The sequence below is a fragment of the Hemiscyllium ocellatum genome, chromosome 43 (genome assembly GCF_020745735.1).
Source record: "Hemiscyllium ocellatum isolate sHemOce1 chromosome 43, sHemOce1.pat.X.cur, whole genome shotgun sequence".
In the NCBI taxonomy this organism is placed as follows: Eukaryota; Metazoa; Chordata; class Chondrichthyes; order Orectolobiformes; family Hemiscylliidae; genus Hemiscyllium; species Hemiscyllium ocellatum.
Window position 1 is genome coordinate 29,546,092 of NC_083443.1, and position 22,649 is coordinate 29,568,740.

General features: G+C 44.2%; 1 protein-coding gene across 1 annotated transcript in view; it reads left to right on the plus strand.

Annotated features, from left to right (window-relative positions):
* The first annotated feature begins 14,678 nt into the window (after positions 1–14,678).
* spock2 (SPARC (osteonectin), cwcv and kazal like domains proteoglycan 2) overlaps positions 14,679–22,649 on the plus strand; it is an 81,423-nt gene continuing 73,452 nt past the window's right edge. Inside the window, exon 1 of the mRNA XM_060854234.1 lies at positions 14,679–14,930. Coding sequence (XP_060710217.1) covers positions 14,760–14,930 — 171 coding nt within the window. The 5' untranslated portion in view covers positions 14,679–14,759. The remainder of the gene's footprint in view (positions 14,931–22,649) is intronic.

Consider the following 22,649-nt stretch of genomic DNA (forward strand, 5'->3'; position numbering starts at 1 on the left):
TCATATGGATGATGCAGAGATACAGTATGGTGACCATAAAGAAAACTCATGAAAACTACAGGGAACCAGATTTTAGATGTTGTCCCATTACCAATCCAGATAAAAACCAGTATACACCAGAGAATCTTGATCTGGTTTTGTGTGGGTTTCATACTGGTCCATGATCGATTTCTCCCTTTGGATTTCTGGGCACTGCAGTAAACAACTAGTTCAAATGGTTACTAGAGTTTGACAATTGCAATTGCATACACTGCATTGCTGATGAACCTAGTGGGCTTTTCCATTTACGATTTTCAACTGCTCTTTGTCGGAGGACTAATTGCAACCTCCATTCTGTTAAAGGGTTGGCTTTACGGCAGCCAACTGTAATAGTTTTGCTCTACATGAATCTCACAGCACGTCACTGACATTGATGGAGTGCTTCTGCCTAACGTGGGATACACTGTGTTTGTCTCCTAGTTTTTGCAGAGGAGAGTTTCAGATAAAGATTATTCTCCCATGGCATGGTTTTGTCAAATGTGGAAGTTGTAGGATACATAGAAGAATATGTCAGCCTTTTACATCCTTTCTCCTTTAATATTCTTAACGCAGCCAATTCTGCTGCCAAATTTCTCTCAGAAACAATTGCACATTAGTATTCTAATCCCTTCTGTGCAAACTATGTTTCTGTTTAATGCTATCTGTTGTTTACGTACAGAATGGATTTCTAAATGGATGCTAAATGAATTGTGGTGCAAAGATTTGCTAATTGACCAATTTTAGCTAAGTTTATAGAAATTCAGATCCAACAGGCTTTCAGTGCCAAGAGCACATTGCACTTCTTGGCAAAGGGCTTGTGTGATCATCAGGATTCAACAGCACAATATTAATTTGTGTAATGATCAAATCTCATCCTTGGTTTTGCCACTCTTTAAGAAAGATGTTTGTCTTTTTACTTAACTTCCGAATCTTGTTTTAAACAGAAATTGCCTTTACTTTTGCTTTACTTGAGTAATTTCTTGCCATTATGATCAGAAGTGGCACAAAGACAGCTTGCTGCTGATTTATTCCAGCTTTCTCAGAGGACGCCAAGTTAAAATTACACAGGGGCAAAGATTGAGCAGATCCTTCAATATTTTAAATAAAAGCAACACACTGGAGAAACTCAGCAGACCTGGCAGCGTCTGTGAAGGGAGGAAACAAGGGTAAACATTTCGAAACCAGTGTGACTCTTCAGTTATGCTAGACATGCTGAGTTTCTCCAGAACTTTTTATGACCTTGAATGCTGCGTCTGGTTTTGGTCGTTGATACATGTGAGAAGCATTCAAATCCTGGGACTGACACACAAGACTGATGCTTGCAAGACTCAAAGCTGAGGAGGGACTTGGGCATTCACCCCTGAAATTTGGCAATTGTGATTTGTTGTTGCATTCAAGAAATGCAAGCATTTCTGGCTCTACATGTTATGTCAAATATGAAAGTTGTAGGATACATAAACGAATGACTGGGCCAGCATTTGTTGCCCGTTTCTAATTGCTCTTGAGAAGGTCGAAGCGAGCTAACTTCTTAAACACTGTAGTCTGTCTGGTACAGATACACACACAGTGGTGCAGGTAGTGAGTTCCAGCGTTTTGTCCCCACAACAGTGAATATAGGCCAATATAGTCCTAATCGTGGATGGGCATGTGGCTTGGAGGGGATCTCACATGCATCTGTTGCTCTTGTCTGTCTTGGAGGAAGGTGCTGACCAAGATGCATATGTGATACTCAGCCCTGCAGAAAGACAAAATTCATAGCAATCCTTCAGATTAAATCATGATGACAACTGAATTTGTATCGTGTTTCCAACATTGTGGAACAACATGAGGAGTAAGGGATAGATGCTCAGGCAAATGTGGAGAAATTAGGCAGGGCAAATATTTAAAAGAAATTTGGATAGTACATGGATAGGAATGGTTTAGAGGGATATGGGCCAAATGCAGGAAAATCGGACTATTTGAGTTAAGGACACCTGGTCGGCATGGAGGAGTTGGGCTGAAGGGTGCTGTATTACTCTATGACTCTATGACTGCAGATTGGAAGAGGCAGATTTTGAGATGGAACCTTTTAAAGAAGGAATAGAGACACATTAGAACTGAAGTAGCTCAAAACCTATCACGGTCGGCACGGTGGCACAGTGGTTAGCACTGCTGCCTCACAGCGCCTGAGACCCGGGTTCAATCCCCGACTCAGGTGACTGACTGTGTGGAGTTTGCACGTTCTCCCCGTGTCTGCGTGGGTTTCCTCCGGGTGCTCCGGTTTCCTCCCACAGTCCAAAGATGTGCAGGTCAGGTGAATTGGCCATGCTAAATTGCCCGTAGTGTTAGGTAGGGGTAAATGTAGGGGTATGGGTGGGTTGTGCTTCGGCGGGTCAGTGTGGACTTGTTGGGCCGAAGGGCCTGTTTCCACACTGTAAGTCTAATCTAATCTATCCTCAACTGGCCGATGGGAAAAGAAAGAGGAATGTTCAAGTCTGGAGTCAGAGGAACATCTGAAGGCAATTATCAGACTGAAGGAGACCGCATAGATCGGGAGGTCATAGAGTACATTTAAAGAAGGACAGAATTTTAATGCATTGGGTGAAGGTCTGCAAACGATCAGGAGAACTAGAGTTTGTTCAACTTGAAGCAGTGGTGTTTTGGACATATTGCGGCTTACAGAAGGAAAAAGATGTTAAGTCAGGAAGGAGCAAGTAACAAGTGTCTGAGGGTGTAAGCAATGGAGGAGGTAAAAACAATGACTGCAGATGCTGGAAACCAGATTCTGGATCAGTGGTGCTGGAAGAGCACAGCAGTTCAGGCAGCATCCAACGAGCAGAGCCAAGGTAAGGGTGGGGGCAGGCAAGACAATGAAAGTGAAACTTAAGTGATCCAAGTGATGGATATTCACAGTTAAAGAGGATCCCAGCAATGTAAACAGTGTGCTATAGTTTGAGAGAGAATTCCTGGTGAAGGAAATGGTGTTCATTATGAGGATTATGGACTGAGTTGGAGAAAATTATGACTTATCCAAGGCCAAGTGTCAGACAGACAAGTGTCGAGGCAGTTGGCAAGTCAAGAAAAGTGATGGAGAGGTTGAACTATTTGTCACTGGCATTCAGATTGAATCCATCACTATGTCTACTATGTTTTGCCAAGGAACTATATATATATATCAGAAAAGAACAGACAAATAATAGATCTTGGAAGACTTCCCAGGTGGAGATGATTCATTGAAAAAGGTTGGAATGCAACCACATAAGGGCAGTCCAATAAGGCTGGACAACAACCAAGAGGCATTGGAGCAGAATGACTTGATCAGCTGTCCTTAATGTGACAGAAAAGTCAAAAGGGCGATAATGTGTTACATTCGCAGAGGACCAGTCCACGGTTTCGAATCTAGAATGAATGACTTTGGTTTCAAAACACAACTATCAGACAGATCTATAGGATTCTCTTCAAGTTGACATACAGGTTCAGTTAACAGTTAGGAAGTCTAATGGAATGTTAGCATTCATTTCAAGAGGGTTAGAATACAAAAACAGGGATGTACTGCTGAGGCTGTGTAACTCCCTGGGCAGATCGCATTTGGAATATTGTGAGCAGTTTTGGACCCTGTATCTGAGGAACAATGGAAGGTGTCCAGAGGGTATTTACAAGAATGAAGCCAGGGATGAAGGGCTTGTCATACGAGAAGCAGGTAAGGACTCTGGGTCTATACTCAATGGAGTTCAGAAGGATGAGGGGCTGATCAATGAAACCTATAGACTACCAAGAGGCCTGGAAAGAGTGGGCATAGAGATGTTTCCACTAATAGGAGAGACTAGGAACGAAGGACACAGCCTCAGAATTCAGGGACTACTTTCAGAACTGAGATGAGGATGAATTTCTTCAGCCAGAGGGTGGTGGGTCTGTGAAACGCATTGCCACAGAGGGATGTGGAAGCCAAGTCAGTGAATGTCTTTAAGACAGAGATGGGTTCTTGATTAGTGAGGGAATCAAGGGTTATGGGGAGAAGGCAGGAGAATAGGTTTGAGAAGTTCCTGATAAAGAGCTTTTACTTGGAATGTCGACTCTCCATTCCTTGGATGCTGCCTGACTGGCTGTGTTTTTCCAACGTCACACTTTGAGAAAATTGTCAGCCATGATACAATGGCAGAGAAGAATTGATGGGCTGAGTAGCCTAATTCTGCTCCTGTATCTTCTGGTCTTAAGATTTCAGCGAGCCCAGGTGAATGGAATGAACAACATAATGAGAAGATTGCATGAGGAGTGGTGGAGGTAATCATTGTGAAATAGTTAAAGGAATGGCTTAGTGCTTTACAAAGGAGCTGTAGCAGCATGTCAATGTGCCCTTTGTCCATTTCTACTTATGTGTTCTTGCAAAATAAGCTTACAGCCGAAATCTGTGGCAGTCTGTTTCACTTCCTAGTGTGGATATCTCTGGAAAACTATATAAAAGGAAAGGCTCACATTTCTATCACATCTTTCACAATCACAAGACATCCCAAGCCCTTTACAAGCAGTTACATAGTTTTGAAACGTAAGCACTGGTGAGGGAAATGCAACAGTCAATTTGTACACAGTAAGTAGCAGCAAACAGCAATATAATAATCATTGGATCATTAAAGCAAAGAATTATGGATGCTGGAAATCTGAAACAAACAGAAATTGCTGGCGAAACTTAACAGGTCTGGCAGCATCTGTGGAGTGGGAAGCAGAGTCAACATTCAAGTGACCTTTCATCATCAAATCATCTTTTTTTAGTGATGATGATTGAGAGATTTAATGTTGGTCAGTGCAGTGGGGAAACCTTTCTTATTCTTTGGTTATGGGCTCTTCTGTGACCACAAGAGGATCATACTGTTTCACCTGAGACACAGAGTCTCCAACGTTTCAACCAGGAATGAATACCTCCAACAAGAGAGTATCTAACTATAATAAAAACACTAAAATTACAGAACTGCAGATGCTGGATATCTGAAACAAAACCAGAAATTGCTGCAGTAACTCAGCAGGTCAGAGTTAGCCTTTCATCTGATGAAAAGTCACTGGACTCGAAACGTTAACTTTGTTTCTCTATCCACAGATGTTGCCAGATCTGCTGAGTTTCACCAGCACTTTCTGCTTTTGTTTCAGAGAGTCTAACTATTTCAATTGCATATCATCACTGAATTCCCCCCAAACTACCAATATCTTGGACATTCCCACTGACCAGGCTAGATCAACCAGATAAATATTGTGGCAGGGCTCACGCAGTGCAGTGGTGCTGTCCCCACCTCTGAGGTCTGGGTTCAAGTCCCACCTCCTCTAGAGGTGTGTAATAACATCTGTTGACAGACTGATTCGGAAAATATCTATAAATAATCGGACTGCTAGAACAGGTCAGAGGTAAGGAATCCTGCAGAAAGTAACTCACTTTCTGAATCCCAACATCTACAAGGCACAAGTCAGGAGTGTGATGGAATACATCCCACTCCATAAACATGCCCTGTCTGCGCTGCCAATTTTAGTAACAGCGGTATATCCCACCTACAAGATGCTCTGCAGAAATCCACCAAGTCATTGTGGAAAACACCTTGCAAACGTGGGTTCCACACAAATGATCACTACCATCTAGAAGGACAAAGACAACAGATACATGGAAACACCACCACCTGCAAGCCACTCATCATTCTGACTTGGAAATATATCACTGTTCCCTAAGTGTCACTGGATTAAAATCCCTAATAACACAGTTGGTGCCCCTCCAACCCATTGACTGTAGAGGTTCAATAAGGCATCTTGCTATTACCTTCTCAAGAGACACTTACGGCTGAGAAATAAGTACAGGGACACCCACGTTCTGTGAAGTAATAAACAAAAGTCCAGCACTCCCTCAGAACTGCGCTGGAGCATTGCCAAGTAATGAAAGTGCACAAAAAAAGCTATGCAATACCATTGATATTTTGCTGTGTCATTTTCAATTGCCGTCCCATCTTCTGAGAGCATTTATTTAAATTAGTGTATGTTGGACATACACCAGCTATGTCTCTTTAAAATGACCATTCGCACTGAGCGAGCATAGATTGAGAGTCGGAAGGCTACTTGGCTGTGGAAGGGATTTCAGCCGGGTCCATCCTGTCTCAGATCCTAGTTTGCAGACAGGCAATCATTCAAATAGCAGCCTCTGCTCGGAAACCGGAATCTATCCTGAATAATTCTCTTGTTGAAATGTATCTGCCTAATTTTACCCTCTTTTGTTCTTGAAGCCTGACAGAAGCCCAACATACACTTGACAATCACCACATTGCCTGCGGTCATTCCTCAGCTATCTATGTATAGCTGTTCATCATCACTGTGAAAGGATTCAGAGAATAGCAACAATGTGCTTCCATGGTTCAGGGATTAGCTTAGAATGATAGACTAGGTAAAAACAAGGATTGCAGATATTGGAAACCAGAGTCTAGATTAGAGTGGTGCTGGAAAAGCACAGCAGGTCAGGCAGCATTCGAGGAGCAGGAAAATCAACGTTTCAGGCAAAAGCCCTTCATCAGGAAGAGAGGCAGGGTGCCTGCAGAGTGGAGAGATAAATGAGAGGGGTTGGGGTGGGGAGAAAATAGTATAGAGTACAATAGATTAGTTACAGTGTGGAAACAGGCCCTTCGGCCCAACAAGTCCACACCGACCCGCTGAAGCGCAAACCACCCAGACCCATTCCCCTACATTTACCCCTTCACCTAACACTATGGGCAATTTAGCATGGCCAATCCACCTGACCTGCACATGTTTGGACTGTGGGAGGAAACCGGAGCACCCGGAGGAAACGCACACAGACACGGAGAGAATGTGCAAACTCCACACAGTCAGTCGCCTGAGGCAGGAATTGAACCCGGGTCTCTGGCGCTGTGAGGTGAATGCGGGGGGGGGGATGGAGGTGATAGGTCAGAGAGGAGGATGGGGGAAGGTAGCAAAGAGTACAATGGGTGAATGAGGGTGGGGATAAAGGTGGTAGGTCAGAGAGGAGGGTGGAGTGGATAGGTAGAAAGGAAGATAGGCAGTAGGACAGGTCATGAGGGCGGTGCTGAGCTGGAAGGTTAGAGCTGGGGTGAGGTGGGGGAAGGGGAAACGAGGAAACTGGTGGTCTACATAGATGCCCTGGGGTTGAAGTGTTCCGAGACGGAAGATGAGGCATTCTTCCTCTAGGCGTCTGGTGGTGAAGGAGGCCCAGGATCTACATGTCCTCAGCAGAGTGGGAGGGGGAGTTGCACAGGGCGGTGGGGTTGATTGGCGAGGGTGTCCCGGAGATGTTCCTAAAGCGCTATACTAGGAGCAACAGCTCTTAACTTTGATGGAAAGGAGTGAAATACAGACAAAATGATTGTTTAGTTTAAAAGTAAGAACAGAAGTGGATACAATCCAAATTGGGCAGAGTTAGAGATTAGGACCTCTTTTCCCAATGAAAGCTGAGGAATAGAGTCCTGGGAGAAGTAGCTAATTGCATGGGACTAAATTATTTGAACTGTTGAGAAAGTCAGACGAAGATTCTTGAGATATTAATCTGTCTGTTTTACTCTGACAGGGTCAGGAAAAGAATCTGCAGCTGAGATGGAAGGGTGGGATTTATGGTTCTGGTAATTTTACACTGTTTGTGCAGTGCTCTCCATGTGATAAAACATCTTATGGAACTTCACTGGGGTGTTATGAAGAAATATGATACCAAAGCACATAAGGCAATAGTAGGGCTGATGACCAAATGCTTGGAAAAAGAGGTAGCTTTTTAAGGAGTGTTTTGAAAGGAGGGTAGAGAGCAGAGGTGAAAGGGTTTAGGAAGGGTGTTCCAGAGTAAAGGACCTAGACAACTACAGATAAAGGTGCCAGTAGAGTGATTACATTCAGGGATACTCAAGGTGAGAATGTCACTGAATTTAGTAATGCGGAACTTCCAGTCATGCTCTGGTGACGGATTCAAATCCATCCTGGTGGATGGTGAAATTCCAACTCAATAAGAAAGAAAATATGGAATTAATAAGCTAACCTGATGGGGACTAGGAAGGTCATGTTGCAGCTGTACAGGACATTGGTTAGGCCACTGTTGGAATATTGCGTGCAATTCTGGTCTCCTTCCTATCGGAAAGATGTTGTGTAACTTGAAAGGGTTCAGAAAAGATTTACAAGGATGTTGCCAAGGTTGGAGGGTTTGCGCTACAGGGGGACGCTGAACAGGCTGGGGCTGTTTTCCCTGGAACGTTGGAGGCTGAGGGGTGACCTTATAGAGGTTTACAAAATTATGAGGGGCATGGATAGGGTAAATAGGCAAAGTCTTTCCCTGGGGTGGGGGAGTCCAGAACTAGAGGGCATAGGTTTAGGGTGAGAGGGAAAGATATAAAAGAGTCCTAAGGGGCAACTTTTTCACACAGAGGGTGGTACGGGTATGGAATGAACTGCCAGAGAAAGTGGTGGAGGCTGGTACAATTGCAACATTTAAGAGGCATTCAGATGAGTACATGAATAGGAAGGGTTGGGAGGGATATGGGCCGGGTGCTGGCAGATGGGACTAGGTTGTGTTGGGATATCTTCGAGTAAAAAATGAGGTCTGCAGATGCTGGAGATCACAGCTGAAAATGTGTTGCTGGTCAAAGCACAGCAGGCCAGGCAGCATCTCAGGAATAGAGAATTCGACGTTTCGAGCATAAGCCCTTTCAGCTGTGTTGGGATATCTGGTCGGCATGGACAGGTTGGACCGAAGGGTCTGTTTCCATGACTCTATGACTCTATAACCAATGTCAATTGTTGTTAAAAAAATCTCATCAAATTCACTAGGAAAGGAAACTTGCCATCCTACTGGTCTGGTGATGGGTCTGCCTTCCTTACCTGGTCTGGTGATGGTGATGGGTCACCCTACATGTGACTCCAGGCCCACAGCAATCTGGTTGACTCTTAACTGCCCTCTGGGCAATTAGGGATGGGCAACAAATGCTGGCCCAGCCAGTGACACCCTCATCCCATGAACAAATATTTTAAAAATAACTAGCTGACTTCAGAGGGTCGTGGGGGCTGGAGGCGACAGGGAAATACGAAGTCAGGGGGCACACAAGGATGTGTTGCTTATTGAGAGCCAGTGTCAGTCAGTGATGTACCATAAACACTGTACAGTTTGACTTTGGACCAGTACGGAATTGGCTAGAAAAGTTCTTGCTCCAACAATGTCAGACCAAGTTGGTTGATATCTAAATATCTCAGATCATAATTGTTATAGAAAGTGGACATTAGTCATTCCTGACTAAACAGAGATTAGAGCTGCAAATGTGTTGCTGGTCAAAGCACAGCAGGTTAGGCAGCATCTCAGGAATAGAGATTAGGATGTATATGTATACGTGATTGTAATCGCTAAAGAGAAGAAAAAAAACCATGGAAGATGACTTGTATTAGATTAGATTAGATTACTTACAGTGTGGAAACAGGCCCTTCGGCCCAACAAGTCCACACCGACCCGCCGAAGCGCAACCCACCCATACCCCTACATTTACCCCTTACCTAACCCTACGGGCAATTTAGCATGGCCAATTCACCTGACCCGCACATCTTTGGACTGTGGGAGGAAACCGGAGCACCCGGATTCTGTAGCACTTTTAAGAATTCAGAACATCCAGGGGGCTTTAAAGTCAAGAAAGTTGCAGAAGTGGAAACATAGCACTCAGATTTAGCACAGTAAACTCCCATAAGCAGCACAGTGATATCGAGTAGATTAGTGTTTTTGTGATGTTGGCCGAGGGATATCCTTTAGTCAGGACACCAGGGAGAAATGACAGAGATGTACAGCACGGAATCAGACCCTTCAGTCCAACTCGTCCATGCTGACCAGGTATCCTAAATTAATCCAGTCCCATTTGCCAGCATTTGGCCCATATCCCTCTAAACCCTTCCTATTTATATACCCATTTAGATGCCCTTTAAATGTTTTAATTGTACTAAGTCCTGCTCTCTTTCAGAAAAATGGCCCAAGATTATTTTGTATTTCTACTAGTAGAAATCATATCTGAGATATGATTAACATCATATCTGAGAGCACCTTCAACAGTGCAGCACTCCCTCACAACTGCACAGAAAATCAATCTTGAGTTTTGTGCTTTAGTATCGGAGTGGGTCTTGAAACCACAACCTTCTCACTCAGAGGCAAGTGTCCTGCCAACTGGACCAGAGCACATCCCTACCACAGCCCTTACTGAATAGGGATTTAACTGCAGGTGGATCATGGCAAACTGCTTCATTCTCATCAACAGGACCTGCACAGGATGGCCACCTCTGTCCCTAACTAATTTGTAAGTCAACATCTTCTACTCTGTTCTTGATCTGGCTGGAACATATCTACATAAATGCAAACAGCAGTACAAGCATATTTTAAAGTGAATATTTATCCATCATTTCCTGTGCTAATTGGCAATCAATATTGCAAATAGGATGGAGCAATTTCTTATATTTTTGACATACTTGTACAATTTTACAGCTTCTGTTTGACATCTTTATTGTTTTCCTCTCTGGTCTGACCATGCTGTTTCAGTCTGTAGATGCTAATTCATGTGAATCTTTGTATATCTAAGAGTGTTTGTGCATCACACAGTGTGTACCTAGAGTTTGCGTATGAAGGCATGTGTCTGTGTATTGAGGGGGTTTGTGTACATAAATATGTGTGGCTATGTAACTAGGTGCATGCATCTTTGTAATTGTGTACCCACAGGGTTTTTATATGTAGGTGCTTGTATCCACAGTGTTTGTGTGGGTGTGGGTGTGTGTATGGGTTTGTGGGTCTGTGTATCTGCGGTGTTTGTGTGTCTAAGTAACTGAGTATTTTTAAGGGTGGCTCTATCTGGAGTATTTGCATTATACAGTGTGTGGCTGTTCACCTACAAGGTTGTTTGTAATTGTATATTTCTGTGTACCAACAATATTTGTGTGTACAGTTACACCATTTGTGTGTGTGTACCTACAGTATTTGTGTGTATCGACAGCATTTGTGTATGTACCTACAGCATTTGTGTGTGTACCTACAGTGTTTATGTGTACCTACAGTTTTTGTGTGTCTTTGTACCTACAGTATTGTGTGCGTACCTACAGTATTGGTGTGTCTCTGTACCTACAATATTGTGTGTGTACCTGCAGTATTTGTGTGTCTTAGTATGTACAGTACGTGTGTGTGAACCTACAGTATTGTGTGTACCTATGGTGTTTATGTGTCTCTATATCTACAATATTGTGTGTCTCTGTACCTACAGTATTTGTGTCTCTCTGTATCTACAGTTTTGTGTGTGTACTTACAGTATTTGTGTGTCTCTGTACCCACAGTATTGTCTGTGTACTACAGTATTTGTGTGTCTCTGTACCTACAGTATTGTGTGCATACCTACAGTATTTGTGTGTCTCTGTACCTACTGTATTATGTGTGTACCTACAATATTTGTGTGTTTCAGTATGTACAGTATTTGTGTGTGTACCTATAGTGTTTATGTGTCTCTATATCTACAATATTGTGTGTGTACCTACAGTATTTGTATGTCTCTGTACCTACAGTACTGTGTGTGTACCTACAGTATTTGTTTGTCTCTGTACCTACAGTGTTTGTGTACCTACAGTATTTGAAAATGTGTTGCTGGAAAAGCGCAGCAGGTCAGGCAGCATCCAAGGAACAGGAGAATCGACGTTTCGGGCATAAGCCCTTCTTCAGGAATGAGGAAAGTGTGTCCAGCAGGCTAAGATAAAAGGTAGGGAGGAGGGACTTGGGGGAGGGGCGATGGGGATGCGATAGGTGGAAGGAGGTCAAGGTGAGGGTGATGGGCCAGAGTGGGGTGGGGGCGGAGAGGTCAGGAAGAAGATTGCAGGTTAGGAGGGCGGTGCTAAGTTCGAGGGATTTGACTGAAACAAGGTGGGGGGAGGGGAAATGAGGAAACTGGAGAAATCTGAGTTCATCCCTTGTGGGTGGAGGGTTCCTAGACGGAAGATGAGGTGCTCTTCCTCCAACTGTCGTGTTGTTATGGTCTGGCGATGGAGGAGTCCAAGGACCTGCATGTCCTTGGTGGAGTGGGAGGGGGAGTTGAAGTGTTGAGCCACGGGGTGGTTGGGTTGGTTGGTCCGAGTGTCCCAGAGGTGTTCTCTGAAACGTTCCGCAAGTAGGCGGCCTGTCTCCCCAATGTAGAGGAGGCCACATCGGGTGCAGCGGATGCAATAAATGATGTGTGTGGAGGTGCAGGTGAATTTGTGGCGGATATGGAAGGATCCCTTGGGGCTTTGGAGAGAGGTAAGGGAGGAGGTGTGGGCGCAAGTTTTGCATTTCTTGCGGTTGCAGGGGAAGGTGCCGGGAGTGGAGGTTGGGTTGGTGGGGGGGTGTGGACCTGACGAGGGAGTCACGGAGGGAGTGGTCTTTTCGGAACACTGATAGGGGTGGGGAGGGAAATATATTCCTGGTGGTGGGGTCCGTTTGGAGGTGGCGGAAATGACGGCGGATGATACGTTGTATACGGAGGTTGGTGAGGTGGTAGGTGAGGACCAGTGGGGTTCTGTCCTGGTGGTGGTTGGAGGGGCGGGGCTCAAGGGCGGAGGAGCGGGAAGTGGAGGAGATGCGGTGGAGGGCATCGTCGATCACGTCTGATCTCCAGCATCTGCAGTCCTCACTTTCTCCTCGAAGATTTTTACCTACAGTATTTGTGTGTCTATGTACCTACAGTATTGTGTGTATACCTACAGTATTGTGTGTGTACCTACAGTCTCTGTACCTATAGTACTGTATGTGTACCTACAGTATTTGTATGTCTCTGTACCTACAGTACTGTATGCGTGCCTATAGTATTTGCGTGTCTCTGTACCTACAGTACTGTATGCGTACTGTACTGTATTTGTGTGTCTCTGTACCTACAGTATTGTGTGTGTACCTACAGTATTTGTGTGTCTCTGCACCTACAGTATTGTGTGTGTATCTACAGTATTTGTGTGTCTCTGTATCTACAGTACTGGATGTGTACCTACAGTATTTGTGTGTCTCTGTACCTACAGTACTGTTTGTGTACCTTCAGTATTTGTTTGTCTCTGTACCTACAGTATTGTGTGTGTGCCTACAGTATTTGTGTGTCTCTGCACCTACAGTACTGGATGTGTACCTACAGTATTTGTGTGTCTCTGTATCTATAGTATTGTGTGTATACCTACAGTGTTTGTGTTTCTCTGTACCTACAGTATTTGTGTGTCTCTGTACCTACAGTATTGTGTGTGTACCTATAGTGTTTGGGTGTCTCTGTATCTACAGTATTGTGTGTGTACCTACAGTGTTTGTGTGTGTACCTAGAGTATATGTGTGCCTGTGTACCTACAGTATTTGCGTGTCTCTGTACCTACAGTAATGTGTGTGTACCTACAGTGTTGGTGTGTGTACCTACAGTATTTGTGTCTCTGTACCTACAGTATTGTGTGTATACCTACTGTGTTTGTGTGTGTACCTACAGTATTTGTGTGTCTCTGTACCTACAGTATTTTGTGTGTACCTAGTGTTTGTGTGTCTCTGTACCTAGTGTGTGTGTGTGTGTGTACCTACAGTATTTGTGTGTCTCTGGACCTACAGTATTGTGTGTGTACCTAGTGTTTGTGTGTCTCTGTACCTACAGTGTGTATACCTACAGTATATCTGTCTCTCTGTCTCTCTGTATCTATAGTATTGTGTGTACCTATAGTATTTGTGTGTCTCTGTACATACAGTGTTTGTTGTGTACCTACAGTATATGTGTCTCTCTGTACCTATAATATTGTGTGTACCTACAGTATTTGTGTCTCTGTGCCTACAGTCTTGTGTGTGTACCTACAGTATGTGTGTGTCTGTGTACCTACAGTCTTGTGTTTGTACCTACAGTGTTTGTGTGTGTACCTACAGTATTTGTGTGTCTCTGTACCTACAGTGTTTGTGTGTGTACCTACAGTATATATGTCTCTCTGTTCCTATGGTATTGTGTGTGTACCCAGTATTTGCGTGTCTCTGTACCTACAGTCTTGTGAGTGTACCTACAGTATTTGTGTGGTTCTGTACCTACAGTGTTTGTGTGTGTACCAACAGTATGTATGTCTCTCTGTACCTATAGTATTGTGTGTGTACCTACAGTATTTGTGTGTCTCTGTACCTACAGTGTTTGTGTGTACCTACAGTGTTTGTGTGTCTCTGTACCTACAGTGTTTGTGTGTACCTACAGTGTTTGTGTGTACCTACAGTGTTTGTGTGCCTCTGTACCTACAGTCTTGTGTGTGTACCTACAGTGTTTGTGTGCCTCTGTACCTACAGTATTGTGTGTACCTACAGTGTGTGTGTGTACCTACAGTATTTGTGTGTCTCTGTACCTGCAGTCTTGTGTGTACCTACAGTATTTGTGTCTCTGTACCTACAGTGTTTGAGTGTGTTCATACAGTATTTGTGTCTGTGTACCTACAGTCTTGTGTGTGTACTTACTGTGTTTGTGTGTGTACCTACAGTATTTGTGTCTTTCTGTACCTACAGTCTTGAGTGTACCTACAGTATTTGTGTGTCTCTGTACCTACAGTGTTTGTGTGTGTACCTACAGTGTTTGTGTGTCTGTGTGTTTGTGTTGGGGGAGGAATGGGTGCCGTATATACTGAGGCGCAGGCTCGCACAGTCTCAGATTAGAGAGAGAGAGAGAGTGAGGGACGGGGGTGGGGAGTGTCGCGGATTCAATCAGCTCGCATTTCACAGCGACCAACCTGCGGGAGCAGTCGCATCCCTGTGGCCTGGGAGAATGCTGAAGCCGCTGAACTTGCTGCTGATCCCCTTGCTGCTGGCCGGAGCAGCGGACAAGGACAGTCCTGAGAAAGGGGACAGCAAGGGGAATTACCTGGAGGATGAGCAATGGCTGTCCGGACTCTCCCAGTACAGCCAGCAGATCAAAGACTGGAACCGCTTCAGAGACGTGAGTGATTCATTCGGAATTCCAATCAAACCCATTGATAGGGAACACGGGAAGCTGACCCGCTATTCCCATCTGAAACACCGCAGAGAAATTAAATTTATGCATTAAAACAAAAACGCTCAGAAAATAATTGCAAATGACAAATGATTTGAAGATCGGTAGAATTTGGCTGGAGGGGGAAACTCATTAGGGGAAAGGCTAAATGGTGGGATTGTAATTATTTCGGACTTGCAACAATATTCCCAGCGTGGTGTCTGCATTCACCTGCCCTGGCAGGGGGCAAGATTGCATATTGCACCATTAAATACAGGGGATTTGGTTAGGGAGGGGGCCACTGGGGTAAATTATGAGGGGGGGCCACATCGAACTGGCTATGGACGTGTCAGCTGCCAATAACAGTGTTAGGGGTTGGAATGGATGTTTTGCAGCCTCTCAGTCAGTTCATTGTATCTGTTCTGGCGAGTTCTGGTTATTTTTTTGCCTCCGGGTGAAATCTGCAATGACCCACCCCCCCCAAAGAAAACGCAGGGGAAAGGGTTAATAAACCCAGCCGTATCATCTAGCAGGTAACTTCAGTTCGTAAAGATCTTATCCCAACCACACTGCTTCTCCCAAATGTGTTTAATAAACACAGTTATTTATTTTTTTTGAAACATTAGGAAGGGTAAATCTTGAATGAGGGTGTCTGAGGAGATTGGAGTCTTTTAAATAGGTCATCAGTGGGTATTGTCTTGTTGGCTGTAGCAGTTCTGGATGATGAGGTAGGTGGTTCAGGAATGGAGATTGGTGACATATCTGACACGCACTGGTCTTTTTTTTGCGCTCCAATTCTCAGCTCCCTCTTGTACCGTCTTGTGGAATATTTCAGCCAGCCTCGGTTCTAGTCTCGGCTGAGAAGCTGGGCTGAATACCCCTTTGGAGGAAAGACACTGTGTGCTTCACATCGCCTCTGAGGTCTGAGCTGAGATGTTGCCCCTTTTTCTGTAGCTGTGGTGACTGAGCCTGTCTAAGGTGGTATAAGGTGAGGAAAGGCTGAGGCATTTGGGGCTTTCATTGGAGAAAAGAAGGTTTAGGGGTGACTTGATAGAGGTGTACAAGATGATTAGGGGTTTAGATAGGGTTGACCATGAGAACCTTTTTCCACGTATGGAGTCAGCTATTACGAGGGGGCATAGCTTTAAATTAAGGGGAGGTAGGTGTAGGACAGATGTTAGGGGTAGATTCTTTACTCAGGGAGTCGTGAGTTCATGGAATGCCCTGCCAGTAACAGTGGTGGACTCTCCCTCTTTATGGGCATTTAAACGGGCATTGGATAGACATATGGAGGAAAGTGGGCTAGTGTAGTTAGCTGGGCTTGGATCGGCGCAACATCGAGGGCCGAAGGGCCTGTACTGCGCTGTATTTTTCTATGTTCTATGTTCTATGTATAGTGCCTCTGAGCTAGAAGCCCTGGACTGATGGTTGGGGGAGATCAACATAAGGAGCTAAACACACACCAGTGGCAAGTGATGAGAGTCCGAGGGATTCCTGGTGATGGTTTGAAACAGAAATAGGAACAGGAATAGTCCATTCAGCCCTTCAATCCTGTTCCACCATTCCGTATGATCATGGATTCATATATGATCCTCTATCTCAACTGCAATTCCTACTTTCTCCCATTACACCTTAATGCCTCCACCAGAGCAGATCTGTACATGCTGAGGCTGTAAAGATTCAGACAGCATTTGGAACATTGCAGGTAGTTTTGACCCTGTGTCTAAGGAAGGATTTGCTGACGTTGGAGGAGATCAAGAGAAACACTACAAGGATGATCCTGGAGTGAATGACTTTTCATGGGAGGAGTGGTTGAGGACTCTGGGTCTGTATCCAATGGAGTTTAGAAGGCTGAGAGGGATTCAATTGAAGCTTACAGAATACCAAGGCCTGGATAGAGTGGCCTTGGAGAAGATTGTCCCAAAAGGAGAGACTAGGACCCTAGGGGACAGGCTCAGAGTGAAGAGACAACTGTTTTGAACTGAGGTCGGAGGAATTTCTTCATCCAGAGGGTGGCGGCTGTCTGGAACTCATTGGCACAGAGGGCTGTGGAGGCCAAGTCATTGAGTGTATAAGACAGAGATATATAAGTTCTTGATTAGTAAGGGGATCAAGGGTTACAGGAAGAAGGCAGGAGAATAGGGTTGAGAAACATATCAGCCATGATTGAATGGTGGAGCAGATTCAATGGGCCAAATGGCCTAATTCTGCTCCTATATCTAATGGTCTTAAAATCGAAAATAAAATCTAATATAATCAATGACTTGACCTCCACTGCCTTCCGTAGTAGAGAACGGAAGTTGGAGTCTGTACCATCGCTAGCCATAGTTCCAAAACGAGCATGTTGCCATGGCAACACTGACCCTGAATGAACTGGAATGCACCGTCACATCTCATTAAACAGGTTGGATCCTCTCACCATCTGGAAAAGGTTAAGCGGGCGATTTTCCAAAAAAAACTTCTGAATTTATATAGCACCTTTCAACGCTTCAGGTTGCCACTTTGCAGACATTGTAGTACTTTATTTTTTAAACTGTCATCGCTGCTGTAGGGAAACAAATTAATGACTTCTGCACAGCAAGCTTCCACAAACAACTAGGTGATAACAACTAAACAGCACCTTTGTGATGTTCAGTTGCAAGTTTAATAACAGTGTCAACATTGGCAAGATCTCCTCAGTGGTCCTGTGCATTGAGTCTGCTCCACCATTCGATTGTGGCTGATATGTTTCTCAAGCATATAACCTTGTAACCCTTGATCCCCAAACCAATGGATAACCTTTTTATCTCTGTCTTAAATGTACTCAAGGACTTGGCCTCCACAGATGTCGAGGTGAGGGAACGGGGAGAGTGCATGTGGAGGAAACAAACAGAAAAGGCTTATTAATTCTGAGGCACTTGGCACCTTGGTAAGGGAACTGGGTCAATAGTCCATTTAGGAAAGGGGTTTAATAGTTATGTAGATGTCAATCGATCTGTTTAAATCACTTGGTAATTAGGAAGACAGTTTCAGTCTGTCGAGTGGGGAAGGGATTGAGTCAGTTATGCACACAGCTTGAAAGACGGTATTTCTCTGGAGTGAATGGCCTTTTCTCCAGTCAAATTTTATGTTCTCACTTAGATCCTCGTTTGCCAGCTTGGAGATGCAGCTCTGCTTTCCAGACCCGTGCTGAAATTGTTTGCTGCATTCAGGGATCTAAGATTCACAGCGTGCAGTGACAGATATTGCTGGGGTGCAGCTGAAAACAATCATCCCCGCTTTGCATGCAGACAACTCTGCACAGCACCACAAATCCTCCCCCCCCCAATGGTCACTAATGCCCAGCGAGAATGTTTTGGCATGCTGTAAGACTGTGCAACACGTTCCTTTGCCGAGTGCATGTAAACTACTTTGACGCACAATCACACTGAAAATATTGCAGAGACTGGGAAACATCTGGCTTCTGAAAGGATATAAGTGAATAATGATCATCTGCCCAATTATTGATCAGATACGTTGGTGTTGGACTGGGGTGGACAAGGTCAGAAGTCACATGACACCAGGTTATAGTCCCAACAGGTTTATTTGAAATCACAAGCTCCTGCACCTGATGAAGGGGCAGCGCTCCGAAAGCTTGTGATTTCAAATAAACGCTGTTGGACTGTAACCTGATGTTGTGTGATCGCTGACCAGTCATTGATGCTTTACCTTTCAGCAGAGTTCATTGATCCTTCCTCTTCTTAAAAAGGGTGACATTACAAAATGGACTAGGGTGGGTAGCCTTTGAGCATTTGTCCAGAGCAGAATTCTTGTCTTAAGAAGTCACCACATCTGCAGAACATCTACTTCCACCCATGGTCTGAAACTTGCTCACGCATCAAGTGTCATTGAGTTAGAATGATTGTTTTTAGAAGTCAAATCACCATGGCTTACAAACCTATGACTGTGAAACTGTTACAGAAACATTAAGTAGAGTAAGAAACAAATTAAGTTATTCTTAATTTAATCATTCATGATACTCATCACCTCAGGACCTGAAAACACTTTGCAGCCAATTAGAAATGTTTGAAATGTGGGCTCTGTAATAATGTTCGGGTGACTGCGAGGGTGAAGTATTGCATAATGAGCACAAGGGGCAACTTTCTCCCTCCTGTAGCCCTCCCTGCAGGCCCTCTTTCCAGCTATGACCTTCACAAGCAGAGCTGCACCTTCTTGGCTGCAATTAGGTGTGCATCAGAAGTGATGCTGAATGAGCGTAGATTGGCTTCAAAGCACTTAACTTACAAATCCTTTTGACAGTGTTGTTCCCAGAGCTGCCAAGATCAGTGATAATGACATAAGCTTAGAAATTACAGGAGCAGACATTGGTGGAGGAACACTTAACTCATTTGTGTGAAATTCTCCCACTCACTATTTTAGCAGACATCACGTCTAATGCATTTGTGGTTCCATTAGCTATCGGCAAAGGCAAGAGCACTCTCACATTACAACAGAAGGTTTAAGTCCCATCCCACATACTTAAACACAGAATCGAGGTTGACACTCCTAGTTAGCTTTGATGAAGGGCTTTTGCCTGAAATGTCGACTCTCCTGCTCCTCAGATGCTGCCTGACCTGCTGTGCTTTTCCAGCACCACTCTAATCTTGATCTCCAGCATCTGCGGTCCTCACTTGGTCCTAGTTAGTACAGAGGGATTGCTGCATTGTTGGAGGTACTGCCTTTCCAGTGATACATCAGACCAAAGCCTTCTTTGACCTCACAGACAGATGCAAAAGATTGCACAGCCTCTACTTGAGGAAGAATGGGGGGGCTATCTTCCCAGTGTCCCTGCAACTAATTATTCTTCAACCAGCATTGGCGAAGGTGATACCTGAATATGCCACAGATCTGAAATAATAACAGAAATTGCTGGAGAAACTTGGCAGGTCTGTGCAGGGAGAAACAGAGTTAACATTTCGAGTGCAGTATGATTCTTCATCAGAACCCAAGCAAATAATCTGATCATTATCCCATTGCTTTTTGAGAAATTGGTCTGTGCCTGTATTAGCTAATTGCATTTTCAATATTGCAAGAGGCTATATTTTAGGCATTATAGGCCATGCTTTGGGACATCCTGGGATCATGAAAGAAATTATCTAAGTCTTCTTTGATTAAAGGAGTGAGTGGAAAAATGTCACACTCCTGGTATATAAATATTACCAACTCATTTCAACTCTGAAGAAATGTTGTAGTTAAAAATGCTGAGATCTGCTTGGCTGGCTCTGAGGAATCTTTGCTTCTGTTAAGTATACTGAGCAACCTGGTTGTAACAGGTTGGCCTTTCAAAGAATTGTTTGGGATCCCTGAAGGCCGGCAGACCATAAAATGTAGGAACAGAAATAGGCCATTCAGCCCATTGAATCTGGAATCTGCTCTGCCATTCAATGACATCTCCGCCAATCTGGTCATCCTCAACTCCACTTTCCTGCCTTTCCCTTGAATCCCTTATTGATTAAAAATCTACCTCAGCTTTGGACATAATTATGACCCAACATCGCAGCCCTCCATGGTAAAGAATCCTACAGATTCCCTCTCATCTCAGAGAATAAATTCCTTCTCATCTTTGTCTTAAATGGGTATTGCCTTTATTCTGAGATGATGCCCTCTGGTCCTAGACTCTCTCACAAAGAAAAACAACCTCGCTGCATCAACCCTGTCAAGACCTCTAACAATCTTTCATGTTTCAGTAAGATTGCTTCTCATTCTTCTGAAGTTCGATTAATATTGGTCCAACCTACTCAACCTCTCGCTACAAGACAATCCCTGCACACCCATGATCAAAGTAGTGAACCTTAGACTCATAGAGTCATAGAGATGTACAGCATGGTAACAGACCCTTCGGTCCAACCTGTCCACGCCGACCAGATATCCCAACCCAATCTAGTCCCACCTGCCAGCACCCGACCAATACCAGTTTGTCTTTCCTCAGATAAGAGACCCAAACTGTTCATTGTATTCTAGAATTCCTGTACAAGCTTTTATGCCTTCAGTAGGAAGGAAAATGTTCAGCCGCACATTATACAGTTTTTGTTGGATGGACTTTAACCAGGAATACGTCATAATGGGCAGCTGAGATATAATCTCTGAAATACAATATTCTCCAAGGTGAAAATGGTGGTTGTAATAAGAATGGAAAGTGCTAGAGAATCTCAGCAAGCCTGGCAGCATCTGTGGCGAGAGAAGAAGTTCATGTATCGAGTTCGATATGACCTTTCTTTGGATTGGTTTTCATAATGTCAAAGTGATTGTGTTACACTGAGATAAAGCTGTCTTTATATAGCAGCCTTTCCTGTCTTTAACATCCCATGGGATAGGTTACTTTGAAGTTCCTCATTCGTGATGAAGGGCTTATGCCCGAAACGTCAACTCTCCTGCTCCTCGGATGCTGCCTGACCTGCTGTGCTTTTCCAGCACCACACTCTCAACTCTAATCTCCAGCATCTGCAGTCCTCACTTTCTTCTCCTTTGAAGTTCAGTCATTGTTGTCCAGTAAGCACATGAGGCTCTTGCTTCGCACACAGCAAGATCCCACTAAGAGCCAGGAGGTGAATGACTGATTAATCAGTTTCGGGTGGTGTCAGTTGAGAGAATTCCCAGACTTTGCTTTAATGCTGCTGTGGGACGTTCCACACCAACCGGAGTTTTGTTGAATATCTCACATCCTAATGGGTAAATGTTTATTCACTACTGAAAATGAGTGAAAGACCAGGAGGGGAGATAGAGTGAATGTCTTTCACACAGAATGTCGTTATGATCTGGAATACAACGTTTGAAAGAATCATAAAGTTTTACAGCAAAGAGGCCCTTCAGCCCATCGTGTCTCATAGGATATCCAGCACCTGGCTATTCTGGTCCCATTTCTCAGCACTTGGTCTGTCATAGCCTTGCGTTCTATATTGTCTCAAGTGTTCATCTAAAGTATAGTGATGGTTACCACCTCCACCACTCTACAAGGGAGTGCGTTCCAGACTCCTGTCACTCTCTGGTGTTAAAAAAAACCTTTCTTACATCACCAGTAAACCTCCTGCCCAGCAAGTCAAATCTATATTCTCCTGGTTATTGCCCCCACATCTAAGGGAAAGCCTTCTTCCCCCAATGCCCCTTATAGTTTTGTTCATCTCAATCAGGTCCCCTATCAGCCATCTCTGCTCTAAGGAAAACAACCCCAGTCTAATGAGTCTCTCTTCAAAGGTGAATCACTCCAGCCCAGACAGCATCCTGGTGATCTCCTCTGCACCCTCTCCAGTACAGTCCCATCCTTCCTACAGTACGGTGACCAGAGCTACACACAGTGCTCCAGCTGTTGTCTGGGTAATGTAATATAATAAGAGCAAGTATCCCATATGCCTTTTTAACCAATGTAGCCACTTGTCCTGTTGCCTTCCAGGATCTGTGGACATTCACACCAAGGTCACCCTGTTCCTCTGTACTTCCTACCATTCATTGTATGCTCTTGTGACTTGTCAACCATCCCAGAATACATCATTTCACTTCATTCAGGATTAAATCCCATTTGCCATTGTTCTACCCATCTAACCAGCCCCGTTTGTGTTTTCCTGCTGTTTAAGACCTTCCTCCTCACTATTTAACATGCCATTAATTTTCAAGTTGCCTGTGAACTTATTAATCATTCTTACTACATTTTTGTCAGGATCGTTAATGTACACA